The sequence below is a fragment of the Furipterus horrens genome, unplaced genomic scaffold, assembly GCF_987537825.1.
Source record: "Furipterus horrens unplaced genomic scaffold, mFurHor1.1.pri manual_scaffold_2, whole genome shotgun sequence".
NCBI lineage: Eukaryota > Metazoa > Chordata > Mammalia > Chiroptera > Furipteridae > Furipterus > Furipterus horrens.
This window is the reverse complement of record NW_028327172.1, coordinates 69,965,207-69,987,213: the sequence shown is the minus strand read 5'-3', so window position 1 is coordinate 69,987,213 and position 22,007 is coordinate 69,965,207. Positions and strand designations below refer to the sequence as shown.

Here is a 22,007-nt window from a genome sequence, read left to right as displayed (position 1 = left end):
TTTTAATTAAAGACCCAAGGGAAAGAAGCTCCTTTGTTACAGTGCATAACATATGGCTCTTTTGTAGAGTAAACACATCAAGGGTCAGTGTTTATACCAGCACAGAACTCTTACTACAGCAGGTGAACGGTGAACCGGGATTTCCCTTACTGGCCCAGAGATTGTAATACGTTTTTATATGCAGTAAGTTCTTTGGTAGACTTAATTATTCAGTGGAATTACAGAATTTGCAAAGGAGAGTAGTAGTAAAGTATTTCATGTGAAATTTGAACATAGTGCTTCTCACCATAAGCAACTTATACAGATTTCAGAAAAAGTCAATCCTAGTAAAAAACTATTGTGTGAAAACTTAACAAATAACTCGTGTTCAGCTACATCAAAAAAAAAATTAAAGTAGGGTAGATAATGAGTTTTTAAAGTGTTTGATCATGATGTTTCCAGTAATTGGTCAAATAGAACTAATCTGAAGGGTGTGGAATTCTTTGAAATCCTGGACAGCTACTCCTTTCTTGTCTCCATCCTCTCCCCAAGCACATCTATAAGGCATCATTTTTGGACAGCTATCTAATAATACGTCTTAAATAAGTACATAAATAATGGTAACAATATTTCTCAACTACCACACCATAATATCCTCAAGACTTTGCCTTATCATGTATGAAGGATGTGGGTGATGAAAAGGTGATCAGAGTAGATCACTTACCACAAAAAAGGAAAACCTATGATGGGGAAAGGAGCATCAACTGTGATCTGTCACAAGACTGAAGTGTGTGGGACACCACAGAATCTCAGTGTTGGTTTGAAAACTGATGCTCCCCCCCCTCTGTGTGGTGAGCTCTCTTCCACCAAGAGGCGTATTTTTGAAATGGTATTTTTATTTTACCAGACACCAAAATGTCTAAGACAGCATTTTCCTTTTAAAATCAGAAACTTATTCCCACTGTGGATCCAGGATTGAAGCATTTTAATATTCTTTATGTGACTTACAAAGTTAGTGTTATAATCATATAATTACATACAGGTTATTTCACTTAAGCCACCTGCACTGCTCCAGTTCTAAACTCAGATTTAAAATAAATAAAGTTACTGAATTTCTCTCAGATGGGTTCTAAATTCAGAAGGCTTGCTACTCAAAGCTGCCACTGTAATCAGGAGTTCATGGTGACATAGCCCCATCCAAGAGGGCTTTCACACAAAAGTCTGGACGGGCACAGGAGAACTGGCTCTCTCTGAGGATGAGGTGGATCGGTTGGAAATCTCTCTCTGTAGTTCTTCCACTTTCTTCTGAAGCTCTACTCGTTTAGCAAGAAGTTCTTTGTATCTGTTGTGAATGGGCTCCTACAAGAGCAACACACCACAAAATTATTCCAACTAGGCAACCCTAAACAAACCCGAAGTCAAATTCTGGAATGTAGTTCTTTCCCTAAAGTAATGCGATGTGTGTGTGTGTGTGTGTGTGTGTGTGTGTGTGTTTTTCCAGCTGTGGGTCCAAGCCCACCTTTCCAGCACCACTGGCTTGCTTTCCTAATGACCCCAAGTATATCTGTAGAATGTCCTGAAACTGGTACTTTGCCAAAAACAGTAATTAACAAGGTAATCTAAAAGCCAATGCTCAAAGATTTCCTATCATTTAGTTTTGGGATTTTAGTCTTTTAAACAGTTCTAAATAGTAAATATTCCATATTCCAAAATGGGCCAGATTTTTTTAAGTTTTTTATATTCCTAAAGCTATTTCTCTAACATATAAAAGCAAGACCTCTACAAGTTATCCACTCTGACACCCTCATCTTATAGAGGAGGGAAGAAAAGACAAAACAGAAGCGGTTTGCCCAAAGCCATCCAAGCAAAGTCAGGGTAAGAACCAAGTATACATTAACTACTATTGTGTGGTGCTTTTTCTACGTTACATAGCTATTAATAGAAAAAGGGAAGTTTTAAATATGCACAGTAATTTTTCTAGTTGCTTTAAAGGGGACAAACATAATTTATACTACTGCATGGATGAAAAGCCCCACTGTACAGCATACCTGTGGTTTCATGCGTGGATTCCACCTTACGTAATACCCCACCCAGAGCTCTAGGTGGCGCATGCTGGCTACTGGATAAAGGACATGATTGGAGTAGCTCCCATAGAGAGGATTAGTGAAGTCTTCCAGCTGGCTATTGATGTAAGACCACAGTGACACAGTCCTTTTAGGAAGATTCTGTAAGAAGGGAAAAATAAAAGGTTCTCCATCATATAGGCTATTTATACTTTAGATGAAAGATGTAAAGAGGTATATTATGATCATTAAAATCTCTATAGAAGGAAATAACTTTCACACTTCTGTTACATTAAAATCAGAGGATACAGTAGTCCCTCTCTATATCGCGGTCTCACTGTATTGCGGGATTTTAAAAAATATTATATTTAATTATTTATCGCAGATTTTTCACTATATTGCAGGATTTTGCAATACTGTATACGTATGTTGTTAAAGTTATGTAGGTTTAAGAGTGTGGAATATGTTTAAGAACATAAGTAGTGTTTATAAAAGTGTGGAAAAGGTTAATAAGGGAGTGGGAAAGGTTAATAAGGGACTGGGAACGGTTTATAAGTATGTGGGGAGGGTTTATAAAGCCTTAAAATATATATAAAAGCTAAAATAAATGTAAGGTTCCTACTTCGCAGATTTTCACCTGTCATGGGGGGGATCTAGAACGTAATACCCGCGATAAGTGAGGGAATACTGTATTCTTAATTATCCAACTTTCAATCAATTCTTTAGTGCCTCCTATGCACAAAAATATTTAGTGTGCTAGTAGACTCTAAAGACATAATGGTGACTTAAAAATATATTGTCTAGGAAGCACTTACTACATAGCAGTTATTGTAGTGTTTTGTATGGTTTATTTTAGTTAATTCTCAAAACTAAGTACTATTATCCCTATTTCACAGAAGCAGAAATTAACTTGCCCAAGGTCACATAGTCAGTGACAAATCCAAGGTTTGAATCCAGGCAGCCTGGTTCCAAAGCAAGCACTCTGCCAGTATACTTTACAGGAAAGCATGGAAGAACTTTATAACCACATTTTAAAAAAATGAAAATTGATGCAGAGGGATGCACCAATCAATATGATTAAGAATTTCATACACGGGATAGATGCATTTTGAGGAAAACAGATGCATTTTAGAATAAAACACAGGGTTTTTAAAATAATAGCAACCTCCAGTAGTATCTCTGGGGAATTAGGGTAACAGACTTTAAGTTTTTGCATAGTATCTTTTCAGTGTTTGAATATCTAGAATGTCTCATGAACACCATATATTTTCAGATCTGAGCTATTCATTCAGTCAAATGTATATATTTTTCAACACCTGCTTTGAAGGATTTCCATCCTGCAAGGAATAGCAGGTACACTGGTGCTCCTTAGACACACACTTCAGTTTTCTTTAGTAGCTACTCACCCATAAACTCACCTGACAGCTAGCTGGCATCTGTAGCCTTGCAATAGAGGTACTTTAAAACAGATGTGGTTCAGATATATAGAAATAAGTAATCATATTAAAGCATATAAAATAAAGGATAGCCAAAGCAATCATTCAAAAGAACAACTGTGCTGTTGAAATCCATCACAAAATGCACTCCAGTAGAAAAAACACCTATTGGGGGTAGACTGGGATGGGGCTCATATTTTACCTCTTTTCCTCTCTGCTGTTCACTGTTACAAAGGAATGTTCCAAATAAACAGCTATATAGGTGGTCCAAAATGGTAATGAGGAAATATTCATTGAATTCAAATGCTGTAGGAAACTACAAATCAAACACCACAAACACAAAACTTAATATTTTAAGACATTTTTTCAAGCATAATTATTTCTGTACATGGGTAGATACTTTCTAATATTTCTTAAAATCAGGCTAAACAAAATTCTAAACTATATATTTTTAAGTCATTTTGGCATTGTCTGTTTGGTTTTCGGTTCAAAAATCACTTTACCACTTTTCTAAAATGATTTCTCCCAAATATCCTTTTCATATGCAACAAGAATTTGAATGGTCTGACCTTGATGTCTCTGTATCCCCCACATCTGTTAACCCCAAACTTGCAGGCTGATGAATTTTGACCTGGGCAATTCTGGCAACTCTAAACTTTTTCTTCCAAAAATCACCATAAGCAGCATATTGAGATTTTTCTTTATATTTTCAAAAACATTGTTTTGTTTTTAGGAGTTACACGAAAAATAGCATCAATGTCTCCAGAGAATGTCAGCAATGCACAAAAATAAATACCCAAGGCAGATGTGCAGATCATTTAAAAGCCAACTGGCTTATCTTTTTAATGAACATCCAGTTACACGGTTGTACCTTGCAATCCAGTACTTTGGCAGCCTCTTTCTAACAAAAAAAGAAAATTCACTTTCTCTTTAACCTCAGGACAGGGGCTTCCTGGATTTCTTAATGTCACACAAACAACACAATTTGTGGGGAACATATCAAGGACAAATTACAGATCCCAGGAAGGAAAAGGCTTTAGTTGAATCCATCCTTCAAAATTATTTCAGTTTCTGTATAAGAGTGTACCAATTATACAACCGTGAAAGGAATTCCATGAACATTTGTATTGCAGATTTGGGAAATAAGTATTAGTTCCAAGTTTTTCTTTGAGTGACTCCTACCCAATAGTGAAGGAAAATAGCACGAACTATAAGCAAAAGCGACAGGAAGCCATAAGCTGCGTAATGTGGCACATTTCTCAGGCGATGAAGGGCAACTACCATGCAGTGGCTGTGAAGCTCAGTGGAAGGTAATCAAGCACATGTCAACAAAAAGTCAATTATTTGTTAAGAGACTGTTAAATCCCATTTATTTACAAAATAAATCCCATCTCCTGTACTATTACATACTCTTAACAGCCTTATTAGTCAACTATGGATGCAGTGACTCATTAAACAGCGATCCAGAAGAGCTGTGGTTAGTTTTCATCATCTTGGCAAGGCTATTAGCTCAGCTTAATCGGTGGGCATTTACACACACACAAGAGCAGAGCATTAACTGCTGGTATTGCTTTTATTTTTATTTTTTAAAATATTTTATTCATTTATTTTTAGAGAGAGGGGATGGGAGGGTGAAAGAGAGAGAGAGCAACATCAATGTGTGAGAGATACATTCATGGCTGCCTCTCACATGCCCCCAACTGGGGACCTGGCCCACAATACAGGCATGTGCCCTAACTGGGAATCAAACCGGCGACCCTTTGGTTCACAGGTCAGCACTCAGTCCACTGAGCCCCACCAGCCAGGGTTGGTGTTGCTTTTAAAGAGTAATATTTTGTTTTTCCTTATCTGTAAAACTGAAGACTGCCAATAAACACTGTGACTATCTAATATATTTTAGTTCAGGAGGAAAATACACACAAAAACAACTAGATGTCCAAAATAAAGACTCACCACTGTAATGTACTTTAAGTTCTATCTAAGGAATACAGGATTAAATTGATTTCCCAACTTTTAGCAACTTAAGCTCAGAACTGAAGTTAAACTGCTTTTACAATATATATTAGCATATAGAAAGTTAACACAGTTACTAAGGAAGACATGTACTTGTCATATACTCTCCTATTCAAACAACTGGTAACTGTGATCCATTTTTTTCCTAGCAAACATCAGAACCAATATATTCCCATATGTTGCCCTTCAAGGCAGTCCCCCTGGAGAGCAGTCCACATAACCATCAATGACACCATGGTTTCGAACAGCTGTCCTGGTCCTCTCATACGGTATATGTGATTTTTGCCCACAGTCAAATGTTACTTACAAATTAAATATGGTAGTGGTCAAAACTAGATCCTATTGTTTTTAGTCAAACACACAAAAAGACTGGTCATAAATACTATTAAAATAAGAGTGTAGCATCTCCTCTCCCCACAACATACAAGTGTCTAATGTATAGAACAAAACTGAGCTGTATACACATTTGCAGTATATATGTGAAAATACCAGCCTCGTCATATGGCAGTCAAAAACACCACAGTTTAACCTGGCAAGTTTCAAAATAATCCAACCAAACTGAAATTCTTATGGGGGAAAAAAACAAATTATTCAATATACTGTATAATTGATGCATTTCTCCTAAGAATCACCACTTCCTTTTAATAAAATAAGTAGTATTTTCTTGAAGCTCAAATGTGTGCCTAAAGCGGAGCAGAGCCACCAATTGCCTGCTTATACTCATGTGGCACTGTATCTAAAACCAGGCTCCCCAAAACCAGGCTCTCAGTTGCCAGAGGCCTAATAAACCCTGGGATGAATAGTTAGCTCACATACCAATAAGCTGGTTCCAACTCTTGGGTTTTGGGATGATTTTTCTTGAGTAGAGTTAAATATTTTTAAGACACCAAACTCTTGCCTCATTGGTGGAGTGATCCCATAATAAACCAGGTGTTTTTCAGTCTCCTCTGGTATCTTCCCCCCCCCAAACTAAACCCATTTATACTAAATTTCACATCGGCTTGTTAGAAAGTTGTTAAAAGGCCTAAAAAGCAATCTCTCCATACCTAAGGAAAAAAAGAACTGAATCTATTATACATCTACGTTGCCATAAATTATCACCTAACTCATTTTCCCATTAAAATTACTTGCCGATTTCTTCATTTCTTCACCTTTTTAGCAATATATAGATGAGCTTCTGGGAGAAGATACAGCCATTACTTAACACTACTTCTAAAACAAAGGAGGAAACCTCTTGGGTTATTATGAGTGCCATTCACTGAAATGTTAATGGAATCAAATTGTCAAGTGTGTAATACTACTCTCAAATAATATTCTTTAGCTTAATTCACAATGTGATAATTAGGTAATAGTCCTATTACCTAGAATTTCCATTTTACATGAAATGTAGGATAATCAGTGACCAAATCTCCCAACTCTAACTGGACAGTTTAAAAGAAGAGATGTAAAAATGGATATATATATATATATATACACACATATATATATATATATATCTACATATATATGTTACCTGTCTTGTCATTTGCCAGACACAGTCAATGAACTGAAGAAAAACAGGTGATCTGTCTGCATCTGCATGATTCTTATCTCCATGGCCGAGTCTCTGAATCAAAGATAGTGAAATAGTATATGAACTTTGTGGGATTTTTCACTTTTTAATGTAAATAACTTTATTTTCCAATAAAAGTACTATTTCTTCAATATTTTTAAAAATTCAGAAGAAATTTTTAGAAGAGCACAGCAAAGAAAATAGCAATAATCCATCACCCTACCTATGATATGTCTATTAATATTTTGATGTACAAATGCCAGATTATTTTTTAACATTAGATGCTTGTAATGGGAATTACAACTTGGTTTAATAAATTAAACCCAGATCCTAAAAGGCTGATAATGGAAGGTAGGAGCAGTCAGAGCGCAGAGCCCAGATGTTTGTCACTTGTGCCATAGCCTGAAAAGTACCTTTCTCCTTTAACACCTTGTCCAGTGCATGAAGGGGCCCTGCTGTATCTTAGAGCTCCAGTCTGGCTTTATCAAGAAGCACATTAGCACAAACCTTCATAAACCTTTAAAAAATGCTTGGCCTCTGCCCTCCAAGCATGCATTCACCCAGTTCCTTCATTTTTCCCTTTGCCCCAGATGACTGAAACAGACCCTTACTCTGTATCCTGAAGCCATTGATTCTGAAAATATGGTCCATAGACTTCTGGGGGTGGGGGCACTGTGGGAGGGCGGGGGACTGGGAGGTTAAAACTAATTTCAAAATACTAAAACATTACTTGCCTTTTTCAATTCACTGATATTTGCACTAATGGTACAAAAGTGATGAAAGATAAAACTTTTGGTACCTTAGGAGGAATCAAGCAAGACACTGGAATCAAACTGCATTGTGGTTATATTCTGCCCTCCCACACACTCACAATTAAATGAAAGGGGCAAAAGCCAATCTCTCTCAAGCCAATTTCCTTGATGAAGCAGTAAAAATTATTAGCTTTATTAAATCTCTCCTGTGTAACAAAAAGGGAAATACACATAATCTGCCTCTGTTGCAAACTTAAGTAGAATGATAGGAAATGACTTCTTTTTCATGGAACATCACTTTGCCTTGAAAGAACAACTGATATGTGAATTATGGTTATTAAGACTTGAATATCTTTACAGACTTTCTGAAAATGTACAAAGTGACTATGTTACTTCAAGGAAAACAATGAACAGTATTTGTTGCCAGTGATAAAATTCAAGATTTTTAGTAAAAATTAGGTTTTTGGAAAACTTATTTGGAAAACATGAGCTTGATAATACTCAAAGACTTTTCTGATAAAATCAGTGGCAGTATTAACAACTGTGGTTTTATGGCATAATATAAAGAAATGTATTAAAAATGGAAGAGGTATATAGCTACGCAAACAAGTATTTTCCAAATAACTAACTCACGATGTTACAAAATCATGTGTGGATAAAAGATCTACTCAAAGTGCAAGACAAATCAATGAGATTTAATGGAACAAACAATAAAAAAATTCATTGATTCAGTTCTGCATTCCACCTTACCATTAACCTCTAAGAACTAACCATTTGTTAAGTTTTGGCATAATAACAAAGAAGTATACCAACAATTCCTTGAAAAAGCTATTAAAATACTCTTTACTTTTCAAACTACATTATCTGTGTGATCAGATTTTTTACTTCAACCAGCAGAACATACTGCAACAGATTGAATGAAGAAGATACAGAATTTACCCATCTTCTATTAAGCCTGACATTTAAAAAATTTGTCCCCCCAAAATGTAGAACAATATCACTCTTCTCATGAAACCGTTTTTTGGTTGTTTTTTTTTAAACTTTGCCTTTAAAATGTTATTTATGTTACTATCTATGGTCTAAGTGTTTGTGTTCCCTCGGAATTCATATGTTGGAACTCGTGATAGTATTACGAAGAGAAGTCTTTGAATGGGACCCTCATGAATGGGGTTAGAGACTCCACAGAGCTCACGAGCCTCCTTCCTCCATGTGAGAACACAGTGGAAAGAGGGTCTGCACCAGAACCTGACTATGCTGGTAGCCTAATCTTGGACTTTCAGCCTTCAAAACTGTAAGAAATAAATTTCTGTTTTTTATAAGCACCCAGTCAATGGTATTGTTTATAGCAGCCCAAATGGACTAAGACAAATATATGTATTATTTCTTTAATTAATAAATACTTAAATTTTTAAGCATGTGTGAGCCTACCATCTTGACCAGATGTCCTTTATTTGTCAAATTCTGCTTTCATATAACAACTAGGGGGAAAATGGAGTCGGTAACCAGACTTAGCAATTTAGGGTTCTGTAGCAATCTCAAATAGTCTAAAAAGTTTATGATTTTGGTCACATTTATATGAACATGTACAGCTTTGGCTAATTAAAACTTTATCCTTTGAAGTAAGAGATTTTTTGTTTTTGTTTTTTTTAATGGTCTTCTCATGATAAATACATTTTACAGAGAATTGAAAAACGTGAACCATCTGAATTGATGCTCCAGATGTCCAACTTTATTTAACAATTCAAGTTCAAAAGAGCAGACTACCTTTAAATGTCTGTTTCTCTCAAGTCATTTATAAACACTGCTCATTTACTGTGGTAACCTGGATACTGAAGGTTAACATTAGAGACAGCACCTGGGCAGACATCTCTTAGGTTTTTCGGCTCATCTAGGGACATGCTGCCACAAACCACCCACGAGCCACACTCTCAGTGGTGTCAAGGCCTCTGACACAAATGCCCTCCTCTCTCCTAGATTCCCTAAACCCCACCCTCCCTCTTCTCTACTCTTGCCACGTTCAGCCCCATCTAGGCATTTGCTCATCCTGCTCCTCCTTCCTGGGAAAGTATTACTGTTCCTCACTCTCCAAATTCTATGATTGCAACTAACAGAAAGGCAATACATACCACCCAAGTTTTCTGGTTCCAAATTAAGTGCTGAGCAGAAATAGCTAAAAACTAGTTGGATGCTTATTTAATTGAAAGTTACATGAATCTAAAAAATGATGTAAACAAAAAAGCAAATATGAAAGCACAGTATCCTTTGAAAGGGACATAATAGCTCCATTCCTCTAGTTTAGGAACAGTGGTTATTTCTGGCTTCCCCACCTGTAGGAAAGCCAGGACTAAAGTCCAGAGGACAACAGGGATGGTGAGGAGCTTCTGGAAAGACAGAAGAAATGGATAGCTAGCCAGGAGAACTGAGGACTATCAAGGACATTAGCTGACAGCTACTTTTTAATACTTAAAGGGCCATTTTATATGGATGACTAGTTATATTTATTCTACTTGTCTCCAAAGAGGAATGTAGAAACATGCGAAGCAAATTTTAGTTCACTATGAGGAAGAAGTTTTCAACAGGCAGACTTTCTGAAGGGAGACCATATAGTCTCAGGAAGAGATCTGTTGCTCATTTCTAGAGGTGCTAATGAAGAAACTGAACAATCATTTTGGGGACACCATAGAAGACATTCAACAATTGTTGCTGGACTCTGACTTCCTTGTAACTCTTAAATTTGATACCAAAATAACATCAACATCAATTTTAAGACAGAGGACATAAAATTTTATCATTTCCATAAAACTAACTGCACCACTTTCCATACACACAGTCATTACAGTGTTCATATCTTAAGAAGGACAATAGAAAAGCTGTTTTATTCCCAACTCTGAGTTACATTTTACTTACATTTTTTTTTAAGACCCTGATCCTGTGTGAGCAATGCTATTTTGTAGGGCTACTTTAAATTGAGAATAATAACTAAGCCATTCTAATCTCTTAAATCTAAAGGAAAGCTAGAAGTGCCTTGTAATTCCATAACCATTTATGCTAATCTGAACTGTTAATTAATTGAAGGAGGAGAAAAGACACCTATGGAAATCATGCAATGATACTGGATGTTTCCTAGTACAGATCACAGAAGAGACTGGGTCCAATATCTGACACATAGCTAGCCCTGGCTCCAGACTGCAAAGTCATGGTAGGATATCTTAATGCTTTCCAAAACTGAAAGTTCTCCTGACAAGTTTAACCCTCTAGAATAAACAACCAATTTTAGATGAATAATGAATAAAAAGCATTATTTTCATACATCTGATGTGAGATGCATGTACCACATCGAGCCAAGGTTCTTTACTCACGAGCTGAAATCGATGTCCAAAGCTCAGCCATTCTTTCTCCACCAGGACTTCAAACCCGCGGATGGTTCGGTAATGCCCATCCAGCATGAGCATGGCGAGGGACGTCAGCTGGGCTGTGCGGTCCCAACCATCACTGCAGTGCACCACCACAGATGTCTTTCCTGACTCGACTTTGTCAGCAATCCTAAGAGCCCCGGCAAGAATAAGCTGCAAAACAGATTTTTTAAAAAAATGAAAATGTTAAAAAATTAAATGCTTTCTTCTTTAAAATGTATTCATAGTTTTGCTAGGAATGACTGTCTCAATAACACATGAGGAAAAAATCATCAGTCCCTTTCTAAAAAGAACTTTCTTAAATGGTAGAAGATATATACATTTTGCTTTCAAAACTAGAAAAATCTCAAATGCAGACTGCTAAAAATCTGCACAATGAAATATCCAGATGAAAGGTATCTCTGGGATGTAAACAAATCAACAATATGAGAGAGGGGGGAAAAAAAAGATCTAAGTTCTAAAAGGATCTGTTTCTAAGAATCTTTGAATATTCCAAACACCATCCATTTAAATAAAAATAATATCCTGACTGAAGTCTTATCCATTATTTATAACAATGCTTGCTTAATCAAATTAGAATATGTATGAAAACAATAAAATTGATCTCTTTTAAATATTCTATAGATTCCACAGGATTTATTTTACTGTTTTTATATATGTTACATAGCATATGGAAACTTCAGAGTAAGCTACTTTTCTGAATCAGTATGAATAAAAAGTTCTCATCACATCAATATATTACCATGTCAATTTAACTGGTATCTAAAATAATGTAATTTTTTAAATATGCACACTCTTTGCAAAATAATTTACCTTTTCTGAAGTTGATCCTGAGTTAAAACTAGAATTAAGATGTAACCAAAAAAATCACGCAAAGTATAATATGCTGTAAAAAGGACAATGTAGCCCTATTCTCTTCAGTGACCAGATCATACTTAAAAAACAGCCCAGCTCCACAAACAGAGATCAGAATGAAAGAAAAAAGGTTTACTAGCTAGGTTAGAGAATCTCATGACAACCTCCTTTTGATCCTAACTGAAGGCATATTCTGGAAATGGGGTACTCTGAAGCAATCTCAATCTTGACTGTGCCGGAGCCATCTGGGAGCATTTTTTGTCCTAAACAGCTTGGGCTCCAATCTCCACTAATCCTAACTTGCTATTTTAAATAACTTCCACCAATATGCATATCCCGACTTACAAATCACTGACCTGAAGGATTAAAACAGTTGGAAAGTTAAGACTGACCAGAAAGATTTGTCTCAAGTGGCCACGTGATCATTTCAATTCATGCATTCATCTATAAAATAAACATTTATTGAGTCCCTTATTATGTGGCAGGTACAGCTCTAGGTGCTGGAGATAAAGCAGTCAACAGAACAGAACAGAACAAAGTGTTTGCTTGACGAAGGTTACATTCTGGCTGGTGAGGCCAGCCAGATGCAAATAATTAAGGAAATATAGAACACGTCAGACGGCAGGAAGTGAAAAAGCACCATACGGGTCTAGAGGCTTCTGGTAGGACTGTTCCTTTGTATGGAGTGGTTGTGAAAGGCCTCTCTGGGAAGGTTACATTTGAGCAAGGATCTGAGGAACTGAGCAGGTGAGCCTTGCAGGTGTGAGGATGGAGTAGGAGAAGGTAGTCAAGGTACAACTGTATCTCTTATACCTCTAAAGAAACTTGCTTCTGGTATAGCCAGCTTTTTTGAGAATGTTGTACCTGCTAGTAAAATGACTGGAATCTACAGAAGTGAAAGAGACAATTTATGATAGTTCCAAATCAAGTCTCACAGATTTCTATTAATACATCATGTAATAAATAGGCCATAAGAACATACTCTGAGGAGTGTTTACACTTTGCTACATTCAAGTTTCTAAGCTTCTAAAAAGAAACAATAATAAAAAATAGTCTATAATTTTCATTAGATAAAATTGGCTTTCCCTTCAATTTTTCTGAATTTTACAGATTTTGATGTGAGTATAAGTCTGCTCCTACTTTACATGAAAAACCTCATTTCCCTTTATTTCATAATACTAATATATGAGGTTATAAAATTCTGTATTTTGGTAAGCTATGTTACTGAAATTCAGACTATATCTGAAATATATATATAACTATGTTAAATAACATTTGGTGCTTCACAAACTATATTAACATGTTAAGCAAATCAGTGTTCGCATGGTAGTCCCCAAATCGTTCAGCATTCAACTACTTCACTGCATTTCCCTGACCAGAATGATTTTTACTACCAAGTCATGTAAAAAGTATTTATTGGGTGCCTATTATTCATACAGAGAGTGCTTCCCTAGCTCCTGAGGAGAAAAATACAAATATGATTATGGTTTATTCAGCCCTGATTTCCATTGAATTAACAGGGCATGATGGCTAACACGAAAGTAATTAAATGAAGTGCAAGGTAGTACCTGATTAAATGGAAAGAAAAAGTAAAGTGAAAACTTCAGAGAAAATGAAATGGGTTAAATCTGGTAAGAATTCATGGAATAAATAAAATATGAACTGGGACCTAAAGGATGAGTAGAATCCAGACAGGATGGGACAGAAAGTGAAAGAAGTCCAACAGAACCACAAGCACAATATAGGAAACCAATTCATTCAAACTCAAAACTTAGAAGTAGTTCTAATTAACAAAGTAGGTATCAATTTTTCACAATTTAGAAAGATAACTTCATCTTGGTTTCAACTGTAAGAGCCAATATAGACAAAGGGCAGAGAAAGACCTTGTTTGATATTCTTTCTAAAATAGTATAAGGAAACGACCCACCTTAATATGTTCTAGCCAGTGAGTAGATTCCAAGTTAGATAGCCAGTGGGTCTCCTCAATGTTAGGGTACACAATCTCCTTAAGTTTTCGTAATGATTCTCTCATAACATGAATATTGTGGATATCTAGAAAAAGTAGTTCTGCATTTTGATAGGCATCTTCACTTTCATAACCTCCACCCTTTGCCTGGAAAGAAAGCACACACCACAGGAAATAAAAAAAATGTCAATCCATTATATGTTGACATCCATGAAAAAGTGCTATAAAATATCCAATAGCATGAAAGACGATACATATTACTGATGAGTAAGAAATCTTGTGGAAAATATGGATGGCGCAGGACAACTTAACAAAACTACTCTCTACCATGTTTTCTTTATATAACAGGAATATACATTTTCACCCTTCTTTATGTCACTGTTATAAAAATTAAATGTGATCACATATATGAATGTACTTAAACATTTTAAAGCACTAAATTTCCCCACCCATATTTCAAGTCCTACTCCAACAATTTCTTACAGAAGACTGAAATCACCAGACTAATACGTTCCATGAGCAGGAACTACATCCGTCCAGTTTTTCATTGGCCCATGCAGCTTCACCTCATTTTCATCTTTTTTTTTTTTTTTTGCAAGAGAGGAAGGGATGGAGATAGAGAGGGAGGGAAACATTCATGTGAGAGAGATATTGATGGGCTGCCTGCCATATATCCCCTGACTGGGACCGAACCTGCAACCCAGGCATGGGTCCTAACTGGGAATCGAACCGGCAACGATGCCCAACCAACTGAGCCACAGCAGCCAGGATTGTAATCGTAATATTTACAAAATACTTCCCAATCATAAAGACTTGCTTATATTTCAACCATATAATTATTTTTAAGTAAAAATACAGAGGAAGTATAAAAACACAGAATAAAAAGACAGAAAAAGTGTACAAGCACAGAATCCTACAGTGTATTACTATCACTATCCTCAAAGACTTAGATCAACAGAACAGAATGAGGAATATTTGGTGTTTTAAGTACGCTATGGATGAAAAGAAGAACTTAATTTTTTTCTGAATTAATCGTTTTCTATTTTATGAATACAATAATTCTTTTGTCTCCTACTTATCTTAGGTATAAAATCATGCTTCTTAGAGCACTTATGGGAAAAAATTAGAAAAATACTGCCACAGTCACTGCAATTATGTAAAATTAAGTGATCACTTGAGTCACACCTTTAAAATCAACAAAACTCACCAACTTATAACCAAAACCAAATTACCAAAAGAACAGAAGTTCAAGCTTCCTTTCTGACACTGATAGTCTACGAAATATTTGGATTCCAGACAGGCATTTGTACAAAATTAACAGTGTTTCGGTGGGTTCCTGTTAACAAGGATTACTTCTGGAGAATAGGAATAGGGCAGGTAAGGGGTAGAGGGACTTTCTATTTTAAGTTGTTATAACAAATGCTAGAAAGATGACAATAATGGCACCTATACAGAATATATCACAAAAACACAGAATGAAAATGCTCTGGAATCAGATAGCTGTACAACTCTGTGAATATAATAAATGAAGTTGTACAACTTCGTAAATGTATTCAATTGAAATATATACTTTAAGAGTACATTTTATGGCATGTGAATTGTATTTCAATAAAATTGGTATTCTTAAAAGATAAGAGTAACTAGATAATAAAAGGAAACACACACAAAAATCATTTAAAACAGAACCAGGGGACAGATCATCACATCAAGTCCCAAACCACCAACAGCTAAGATCTGGAAGCTATCAGTAAATGTATGGAAAGCAGCAGGAGGAAGTACAATCAACCCTCTGTATCCATAGTATCCTTATCAGTGAATTGAACCAAGTATTGAAAATATTTGGCAAGAAAACTGTCACACTGTGGCTGACATGTATTATGTAGTTAGGCCTGCAATTGCTGTTTCTGTGGTGATCATGAAGGCATTTTTATAGTCATTATTCCCTAAACAATACAGTATAACAACTATTTACATAGCATTTATGTATTTGGTATCATAAGTAATCTAGAGATGATTTAAAGTATACAGGAGGATGTGTGTAGGTTATTTTGTGTAAGGGACTCGAGTGAGCATCAGGGGATTTGTGTTTCTGCAAGAGGGGAAGAGGAGGGTCCTTCCTGGAACCAATCCCTCACGGGTACCAAGGAAAAACTGTTATAGAAACAGATGGACTGCAGAACAGGAGAACCACATACGAGCCTTATAGTTTTTGTGTTTGTTCTGCTTCCTTGGTTCGGCTTTCTTCTTCCAAAACTACAAGAAAGAGCAACAGATCAATCTAAGAAGTGCAGCTGAAATCAGAAAAGGTTTTCTCTATCCTAAGAGCTGATGAGTGAGGGGTCTACAATGGATGTAAAGGGGCCAAAGCAGTCTGACTCTCTTAACCGACTAGCCAGGGATCTCTGCTGCTAAGCACAAAGTGAAAATTGAGTAAAACAGAGGCAACAGTGACAAAGGAAGAGAAGGTCTAAATAAAAAGACAAAGGAAGAGACATTTCAAATTTAAAAATGCGGAGGGGAGGCTTAGGGTTAGTACTGGTGTGGGTGAGGGGGCAGGGTGGCAGACAGAAGACAAAGCCAGGAAATCTGATAAAGCAAGTCCTCATATTTTTTAGTGCTACATGAAAAACAAGAGGCAGCTCAGTGAAATCAGCTCTTCTTACTTCTGCATGTGCCTAACTTTGGAGCCACGTCTTCTAAATGAATGATGTATTTTTCTAAAAGTTCAGGAAAATGAATTTCACTTAAAAATGATTAATGTAAGAGGATCAAGTTCAAATCCCATATAAGCTATACTAAAAAAGAGAATGAATGGTATTCATAATATGGATATTCATAATATCCATACAGACAATGAAATCTTCTCTTCTTAAGCAAGCTAGAGACATTAAACACCAGACATGAAAAGCAAAATAAATGGACAATTGGTGATTGCTGGCAGGAGGGAGATATAAAGGGACTAAATGGTAATGGAAAAAAAGTCAATAAATTTTTTTTAAAAAAAGAAAAATTGCGAAATGAAGTGTTAAAAGTTGAAAACAAATTATAAATAAGAGAAAAAATCAGAAGTGAATAAATTAGGAACACAAGATCAAATAAACAGAAATAAAAGAAATAAACAGTGAAAAGAAAAATATTTAAAACCAAAACAAGATTGAAAGACATAAAAAGGATTCAAGATGAAGACAGGCAAAGAGCCAATGCAGTGGTAACTTGAGTCCTGAAGAAGTCAAAACAAGAAAACAGAACTAAGAACTGCGATTAAAGAAAATGTTCCTGAAATTCTTTTTTTCATTGGAAATTACAAATTAAAATAATATGCATGCATATCTGGGAATACAGACCCAGAACACACAACATTAAGGCATATTCTGGCAAAATAATAATTTTTTTTGAAAAAGGAAAGAAATCCTTTAGACAGCCAGGTAAAATCAGTGACTTAAAAGAAAAAAAACTTAGTTTATCATCAGACTCTGAAATTTTATGTCAAAAGAAAATAGGCAACATATTTAAGACAAGAAAATCAGATGTAAGCCAAGAGTTTTATGTCCAGCAAAACTGACTTTCAGGACTTCCGGCCAAGATGGAGGCTTAGACGGACATGCTCGGTCTCCCTCTACAACTAGAAAGGAATACAACTAGGTCAAAACAAAAGATAACTAGAAATTCCAGAAAATAAAACTACACGGAAGCCCAACGTACGAAGTTATAAAATCAGCGGCGCTCGTCGGACAGGTAGGGAGAGCAAAAGTGAGCGGTGCTGTTTGCGGTGGCACCAGGGACAGCGGCAGGGAGAACAGTCCCGGCTGCAGTCGAGCCCCAGCAGCTCTCAACCCCAACGCTGAGAAAAGCAGCCACCGCATTGCCTTGGACGGTGAGGCCCAGAGAGTGGGAGGACAGATCCGGGTCTCCCAGCGGAGAATAATGGCAGGAATCCATCTTGGACCCATGCCCTCACACAAAGCGCCACAGCTTGGCGAAAAAGGTTGCGGATTGCTGCCGGGCTGGGTTGTTAAGAGTACACAGGCTCCGCCCCCAATAGCCTGCCCCAGAAGCAAAGCAAAATGCAAATGTGTCAAAATGAGGCAGACAACTATAGAAATCCCAGTGACGCAGCTCACCAGGCAACAGATGAAGAATGTGACAGATGAACAAATAAGAAACCTATCAGAGGCTCAATTCAGAGCTGTAGTTATTAGGTTGCTTACTGAATTAACAAAAGATTTGGAACAAGACGAGAAAGGATTGAAAGCCACTCATACTGAAAAGAACAAAAACACATATGAGACAAGTGGAAAGGAAATAAAATCCAGAGATCAAATAAACAAACCAGAACATAGGGAAGGAACAAACAGTCAACCAGTGCAGAGAGAGGAAACAGAAAGCAAGGAAAGTGAGAAGAGGATCAGAAACCTCTGGGACAGCTATAAGCAATCGAACATACGGATTATAGGATTGCCAGAGGGCGAAGAAGAAGAACTAGAAATTGAAAAATTAAGTGAAAATATAATAATGCAGAACTTCCCAAACTTGGGGAAGGAAGCAGACTTTCAGGTCCAGGAAGCACAGAGAATTCCAGAAAAACTGGACCCAGGGAGAACCATTCCAAGACACATTATAATCAAATTGTCAAAAGTTAAAGATAAAGAGAGAATCTTAAAAGCAGCAAGAGAGAAGAAAAGAATCAAGTACAAAGGGGTCCCAATTAGACTATCAGCTGACTTCTCAAGGGAGACCCTGCAGGCAAGAAGGAACTGGCAAGAAATATTCAAAGTAATGAAAATCCAAAACCTACAGCCACGAATACTCTATTCAGTGAAATTGTCATTCAGAACAGAAGGGCAGAGAAAGTGCTTCCAGGACAAAATAAAACTGAAAGAGTTCATTAGATCCAAACCACTGTTATATGAGATGTTAAAGGGACTGGTTTAGAAAAAGGAGGATCAAAACTATGAACATTAAAATAAAAACTGCATCACAAGAACCAACAACAGAAGCTAGGAAACTGAAATAAAGGCAAACTAAATAGGCAACGAGAGTGGAAAAAGAACTATAGGTATGGGGAACATATTGGGGGGAGGTCAGCAGGGAGAGGTAAGGGGGTAAGGGCAGGAGATGGTACAGGAATTAAGAAGCATAGTAGGAGGGAATGGAGTAGACAGGAGGAGGTTGAGAAGAACTATATGCACAACCAATGGACACGGACTACAAGGGGGGGACAACTGGAGGGAGGGGGGCCACCGGGTGGAGGGGAGCAGAGGGAAGGGAAATTGGGACTACTGTTACAGTATAATCAATAAAACATATTTAAAAAAAAACTGACTTTCAAATACAGGATGGGGCAAAAGCTGACTTACAGTTGATCATATAGAAAATAATACAATAATAACTAATAATATAAGAATAAACTCATGTAACTCACAACTGTGAATCTACTTTTGCCCCACACTGTATAATGAACATAAGTTGCTATCATCACACAAATAATCAGAATATTGTTCCCATGAACCCTTGCCGAAACATTTACAAGAGAACTTCAGACAAAAAAAAAGAGATTAAAAAAAATTTGTGTAAGAATTGGTGTGAGCATGTAATATATAGTTACTTGCAGAAGTCAAGGTAAAAGAGAGTATATGTATAAAAGGGAGAATATGTAAAGGCTATTAGATGACTATATGATCTAACAATGTAAATATAAAAATGTATTTTGAAAATAGGGAGAATGGGGAGAGTAAATGAAAAAAAAAGATTAACTTTTTGATAATTGTCCTGGTGATAGTGATGCTGTGGTAGCATAAAGCAAATAGGTAACTATGGAACATACTACTGTTACCATCCCGCATCCCTGTAAACTAGGATTCATAGTGTGGGAGAAAGGAGATACACACATAATTCAGATGATGTTAAATAAATACTCTTTAGCAATAAATTTAAATTGCAAGTACCAGTATGAACTCATGAGGTACTTTATCTTTATAATATTCATAAATATTTCCTACCTCTATCTCCTGAAAAGACCTAGAAGCAGAACCAATCCAGAGGCAGGTAAGTATCCTTAACACCAGATTATGGTTTGAAATACCATTTCTTACTAACAGAAAGCAGAACTTCTTGGAGAAATGGCTGTTCCAAGTCTGGTGCAAGAAATGCCCAGGATTTCCTGATGAACTTATCTTGTCATACCAGATAGCAAACACTGCTGCAGTTATAGCAAAAGAACTCAGGTGGTAACTTGGAAAGACACTCTGGGAAGGGAAATTATAACTCCAAAAAGAAATTATCTGCAATGGATTAAAAATGTTAAGTTTAAATACATGCATTCATAATGATATTTATAAAATGAATAACCCTCATAGGATAATGGGAAGTAAATTCATTATTGGGAAAACTGGTAACTAAGGAGAAAATCAAGCATTGATGCTGGCTTTCTTATATGAACTAAAGTGCAGGATAACCAAAATACAGATAATGGAAAGTTTCTTTTTCTAAAGAGTTCAACTAATAGCTGAAAATAAAATCATGAAATTAGAATATCAACATTTTGCAGACTCAGTGAATTAATGTATTTAGGCACTGAGCATCAACAGCTGGTAATATCCCAATAGGAGAATTAGCCGTAAATTATGTGCCTTATGACACATCCCCTATAGCCTTTCCAAAAATATTGAACCTGTATCTCAATAAACCTATGAATTCATGTGAAGGAAATTCAAGACAGAAGACAGTTAAACCATACCACAGTGCAATCAGCAAAACCTGGAATGGGGAACTCTACACATAAAATATAAAGGAAAGAAAGAGAGAAGCAAGAGGAAGACTATAGATTCAGAGAAACTTAAAAGACATATCAAACACAACAAGGCAAGGCTAAACTGTAATGTCTAGGGATGTACACTTAAGTAATAAAAGCATAAAGAAATGCAAAAAAAACTGTGACTGGTGCACCTTGGTAGGTTGGGCATTGTTCCACAAAGCAAAAGGTTGTGCCAGTTCAATTCCCAGTCAGGGCTCATGCCTAGTTCAGGGGCATGCGAGAGGCAACCGATCGATATTTCTCTCACACATCAATGTTTCTATCTCCTTCTCTTTCTCCCTCCCTTCCCCCCCCCAAAAAATAAATAAATAAAATCTTTTAAAAAATGTACAAAGATGATTGCTAAAGAAGTTAGAATAGTGGTTACTCTTAGCAGGGATAAAAGATCAATTTGATTGGGGTAGAATACACATGGAAGGAGGATGGCAAGGTTTTAATTCTTCACATGGGCCATGGTTGCAAGAGCATCTGTCATAGTCATAGCGATTAAGCTATAAAAATTTTATTACTATGCAGGCAAAAATATATGTATTCTAACAAGGATATATACTTTTGCAAATTAAAAATAAGAGGGACAGACAGGGGAATTGGGTGAAGGTAGTCAGATGGTACAAACTTCTGATTATAAAATGAATAAGTTTTGGAAATCTAATATATAGCATGGTAACTATAGTTAATACTATTGTATATTACTAAGAGAGTAGGCCTTAAAAGTTATCATTACAAGGAAAAAGACTGTAACTATGTGAGGTGATGGGTGTTAAACTGGAATTACTGTGGTAATCATCGCATAATACGAGGTCTGTCCGGAAAATATCCAACCATTGTTAATGAGAATAGTTGGACTTCATTGATGTAACCTGGCAGCCAAGGAGAGTGGACTCAAATGCATATGCGTGAACAATGATGACTTCGCTGTACCAGGCAGCGGGGGTGATAGATGCCGTTGAGTGGCATGTGTACTCTGTGGCCATCACATTCAAAATGACTGAGCCAGTAGAGCAATGAATCTGCATGAAATTTTGCATTAAGTTTGAACATTCCTCTGAGGAAACTATTCAGATGATTCAGAAGGCCGCAACTATGGGCAACTGGCGACTGGCAGCTTCATCACAGCAATGTGCCTGCTCATGCATCACATCTCCTGTAGAGTGTTTTGGCAAA

At 36.5% G+C, this 22,007-nt stretch overlaps 1 protein-coding gene across 3 annotated transcripts in view; it reads right to left on the bottom strand.

The window, feature by feature from the left end:
- Window positions 1-331: 331 nt before the first annotated feature.
- The window catches only part of MTMR2 (myotubularin related protein 2), a 120,539-nt gene continuing 98,863 nt past the window's right edge, over window positions 332-22,007 (bottom strand). For all 3 annotated transcript variants that reach the window (XM_090265828.1, XM_090265829.1, XM_090265830.1), the window contains 6 exons: window positions 13,991-14,176; window positions 11,155-11,361; window positions 7,005-7,097; window positions 3,681-3,794; window positions 2,028-2,204; window positions 332-1,338 (listed from right to left, as the gene is read on the bottom strand). In XM_090265828.1, coding sequence (XP_090121954.1) covers window positions 1,189-1,338; window positions 2,028-2,204; window positions 3,681-3,794; window positions 7,005-7,097; window positions 11,155-11,361; window positions 13,991-14,176 — 927 coding nt within the window. In that variant the 3' untranslated portion in view covers window positions 332-1,188. The remainder of the gene's footprint in view (window positions 1,339-2,027; window positions 2,205-3,680; window positions 3,795-7,004; window positions 7,098-11,154; window positions 11,362-13,990; window positions 14,177-22,007) is intronic.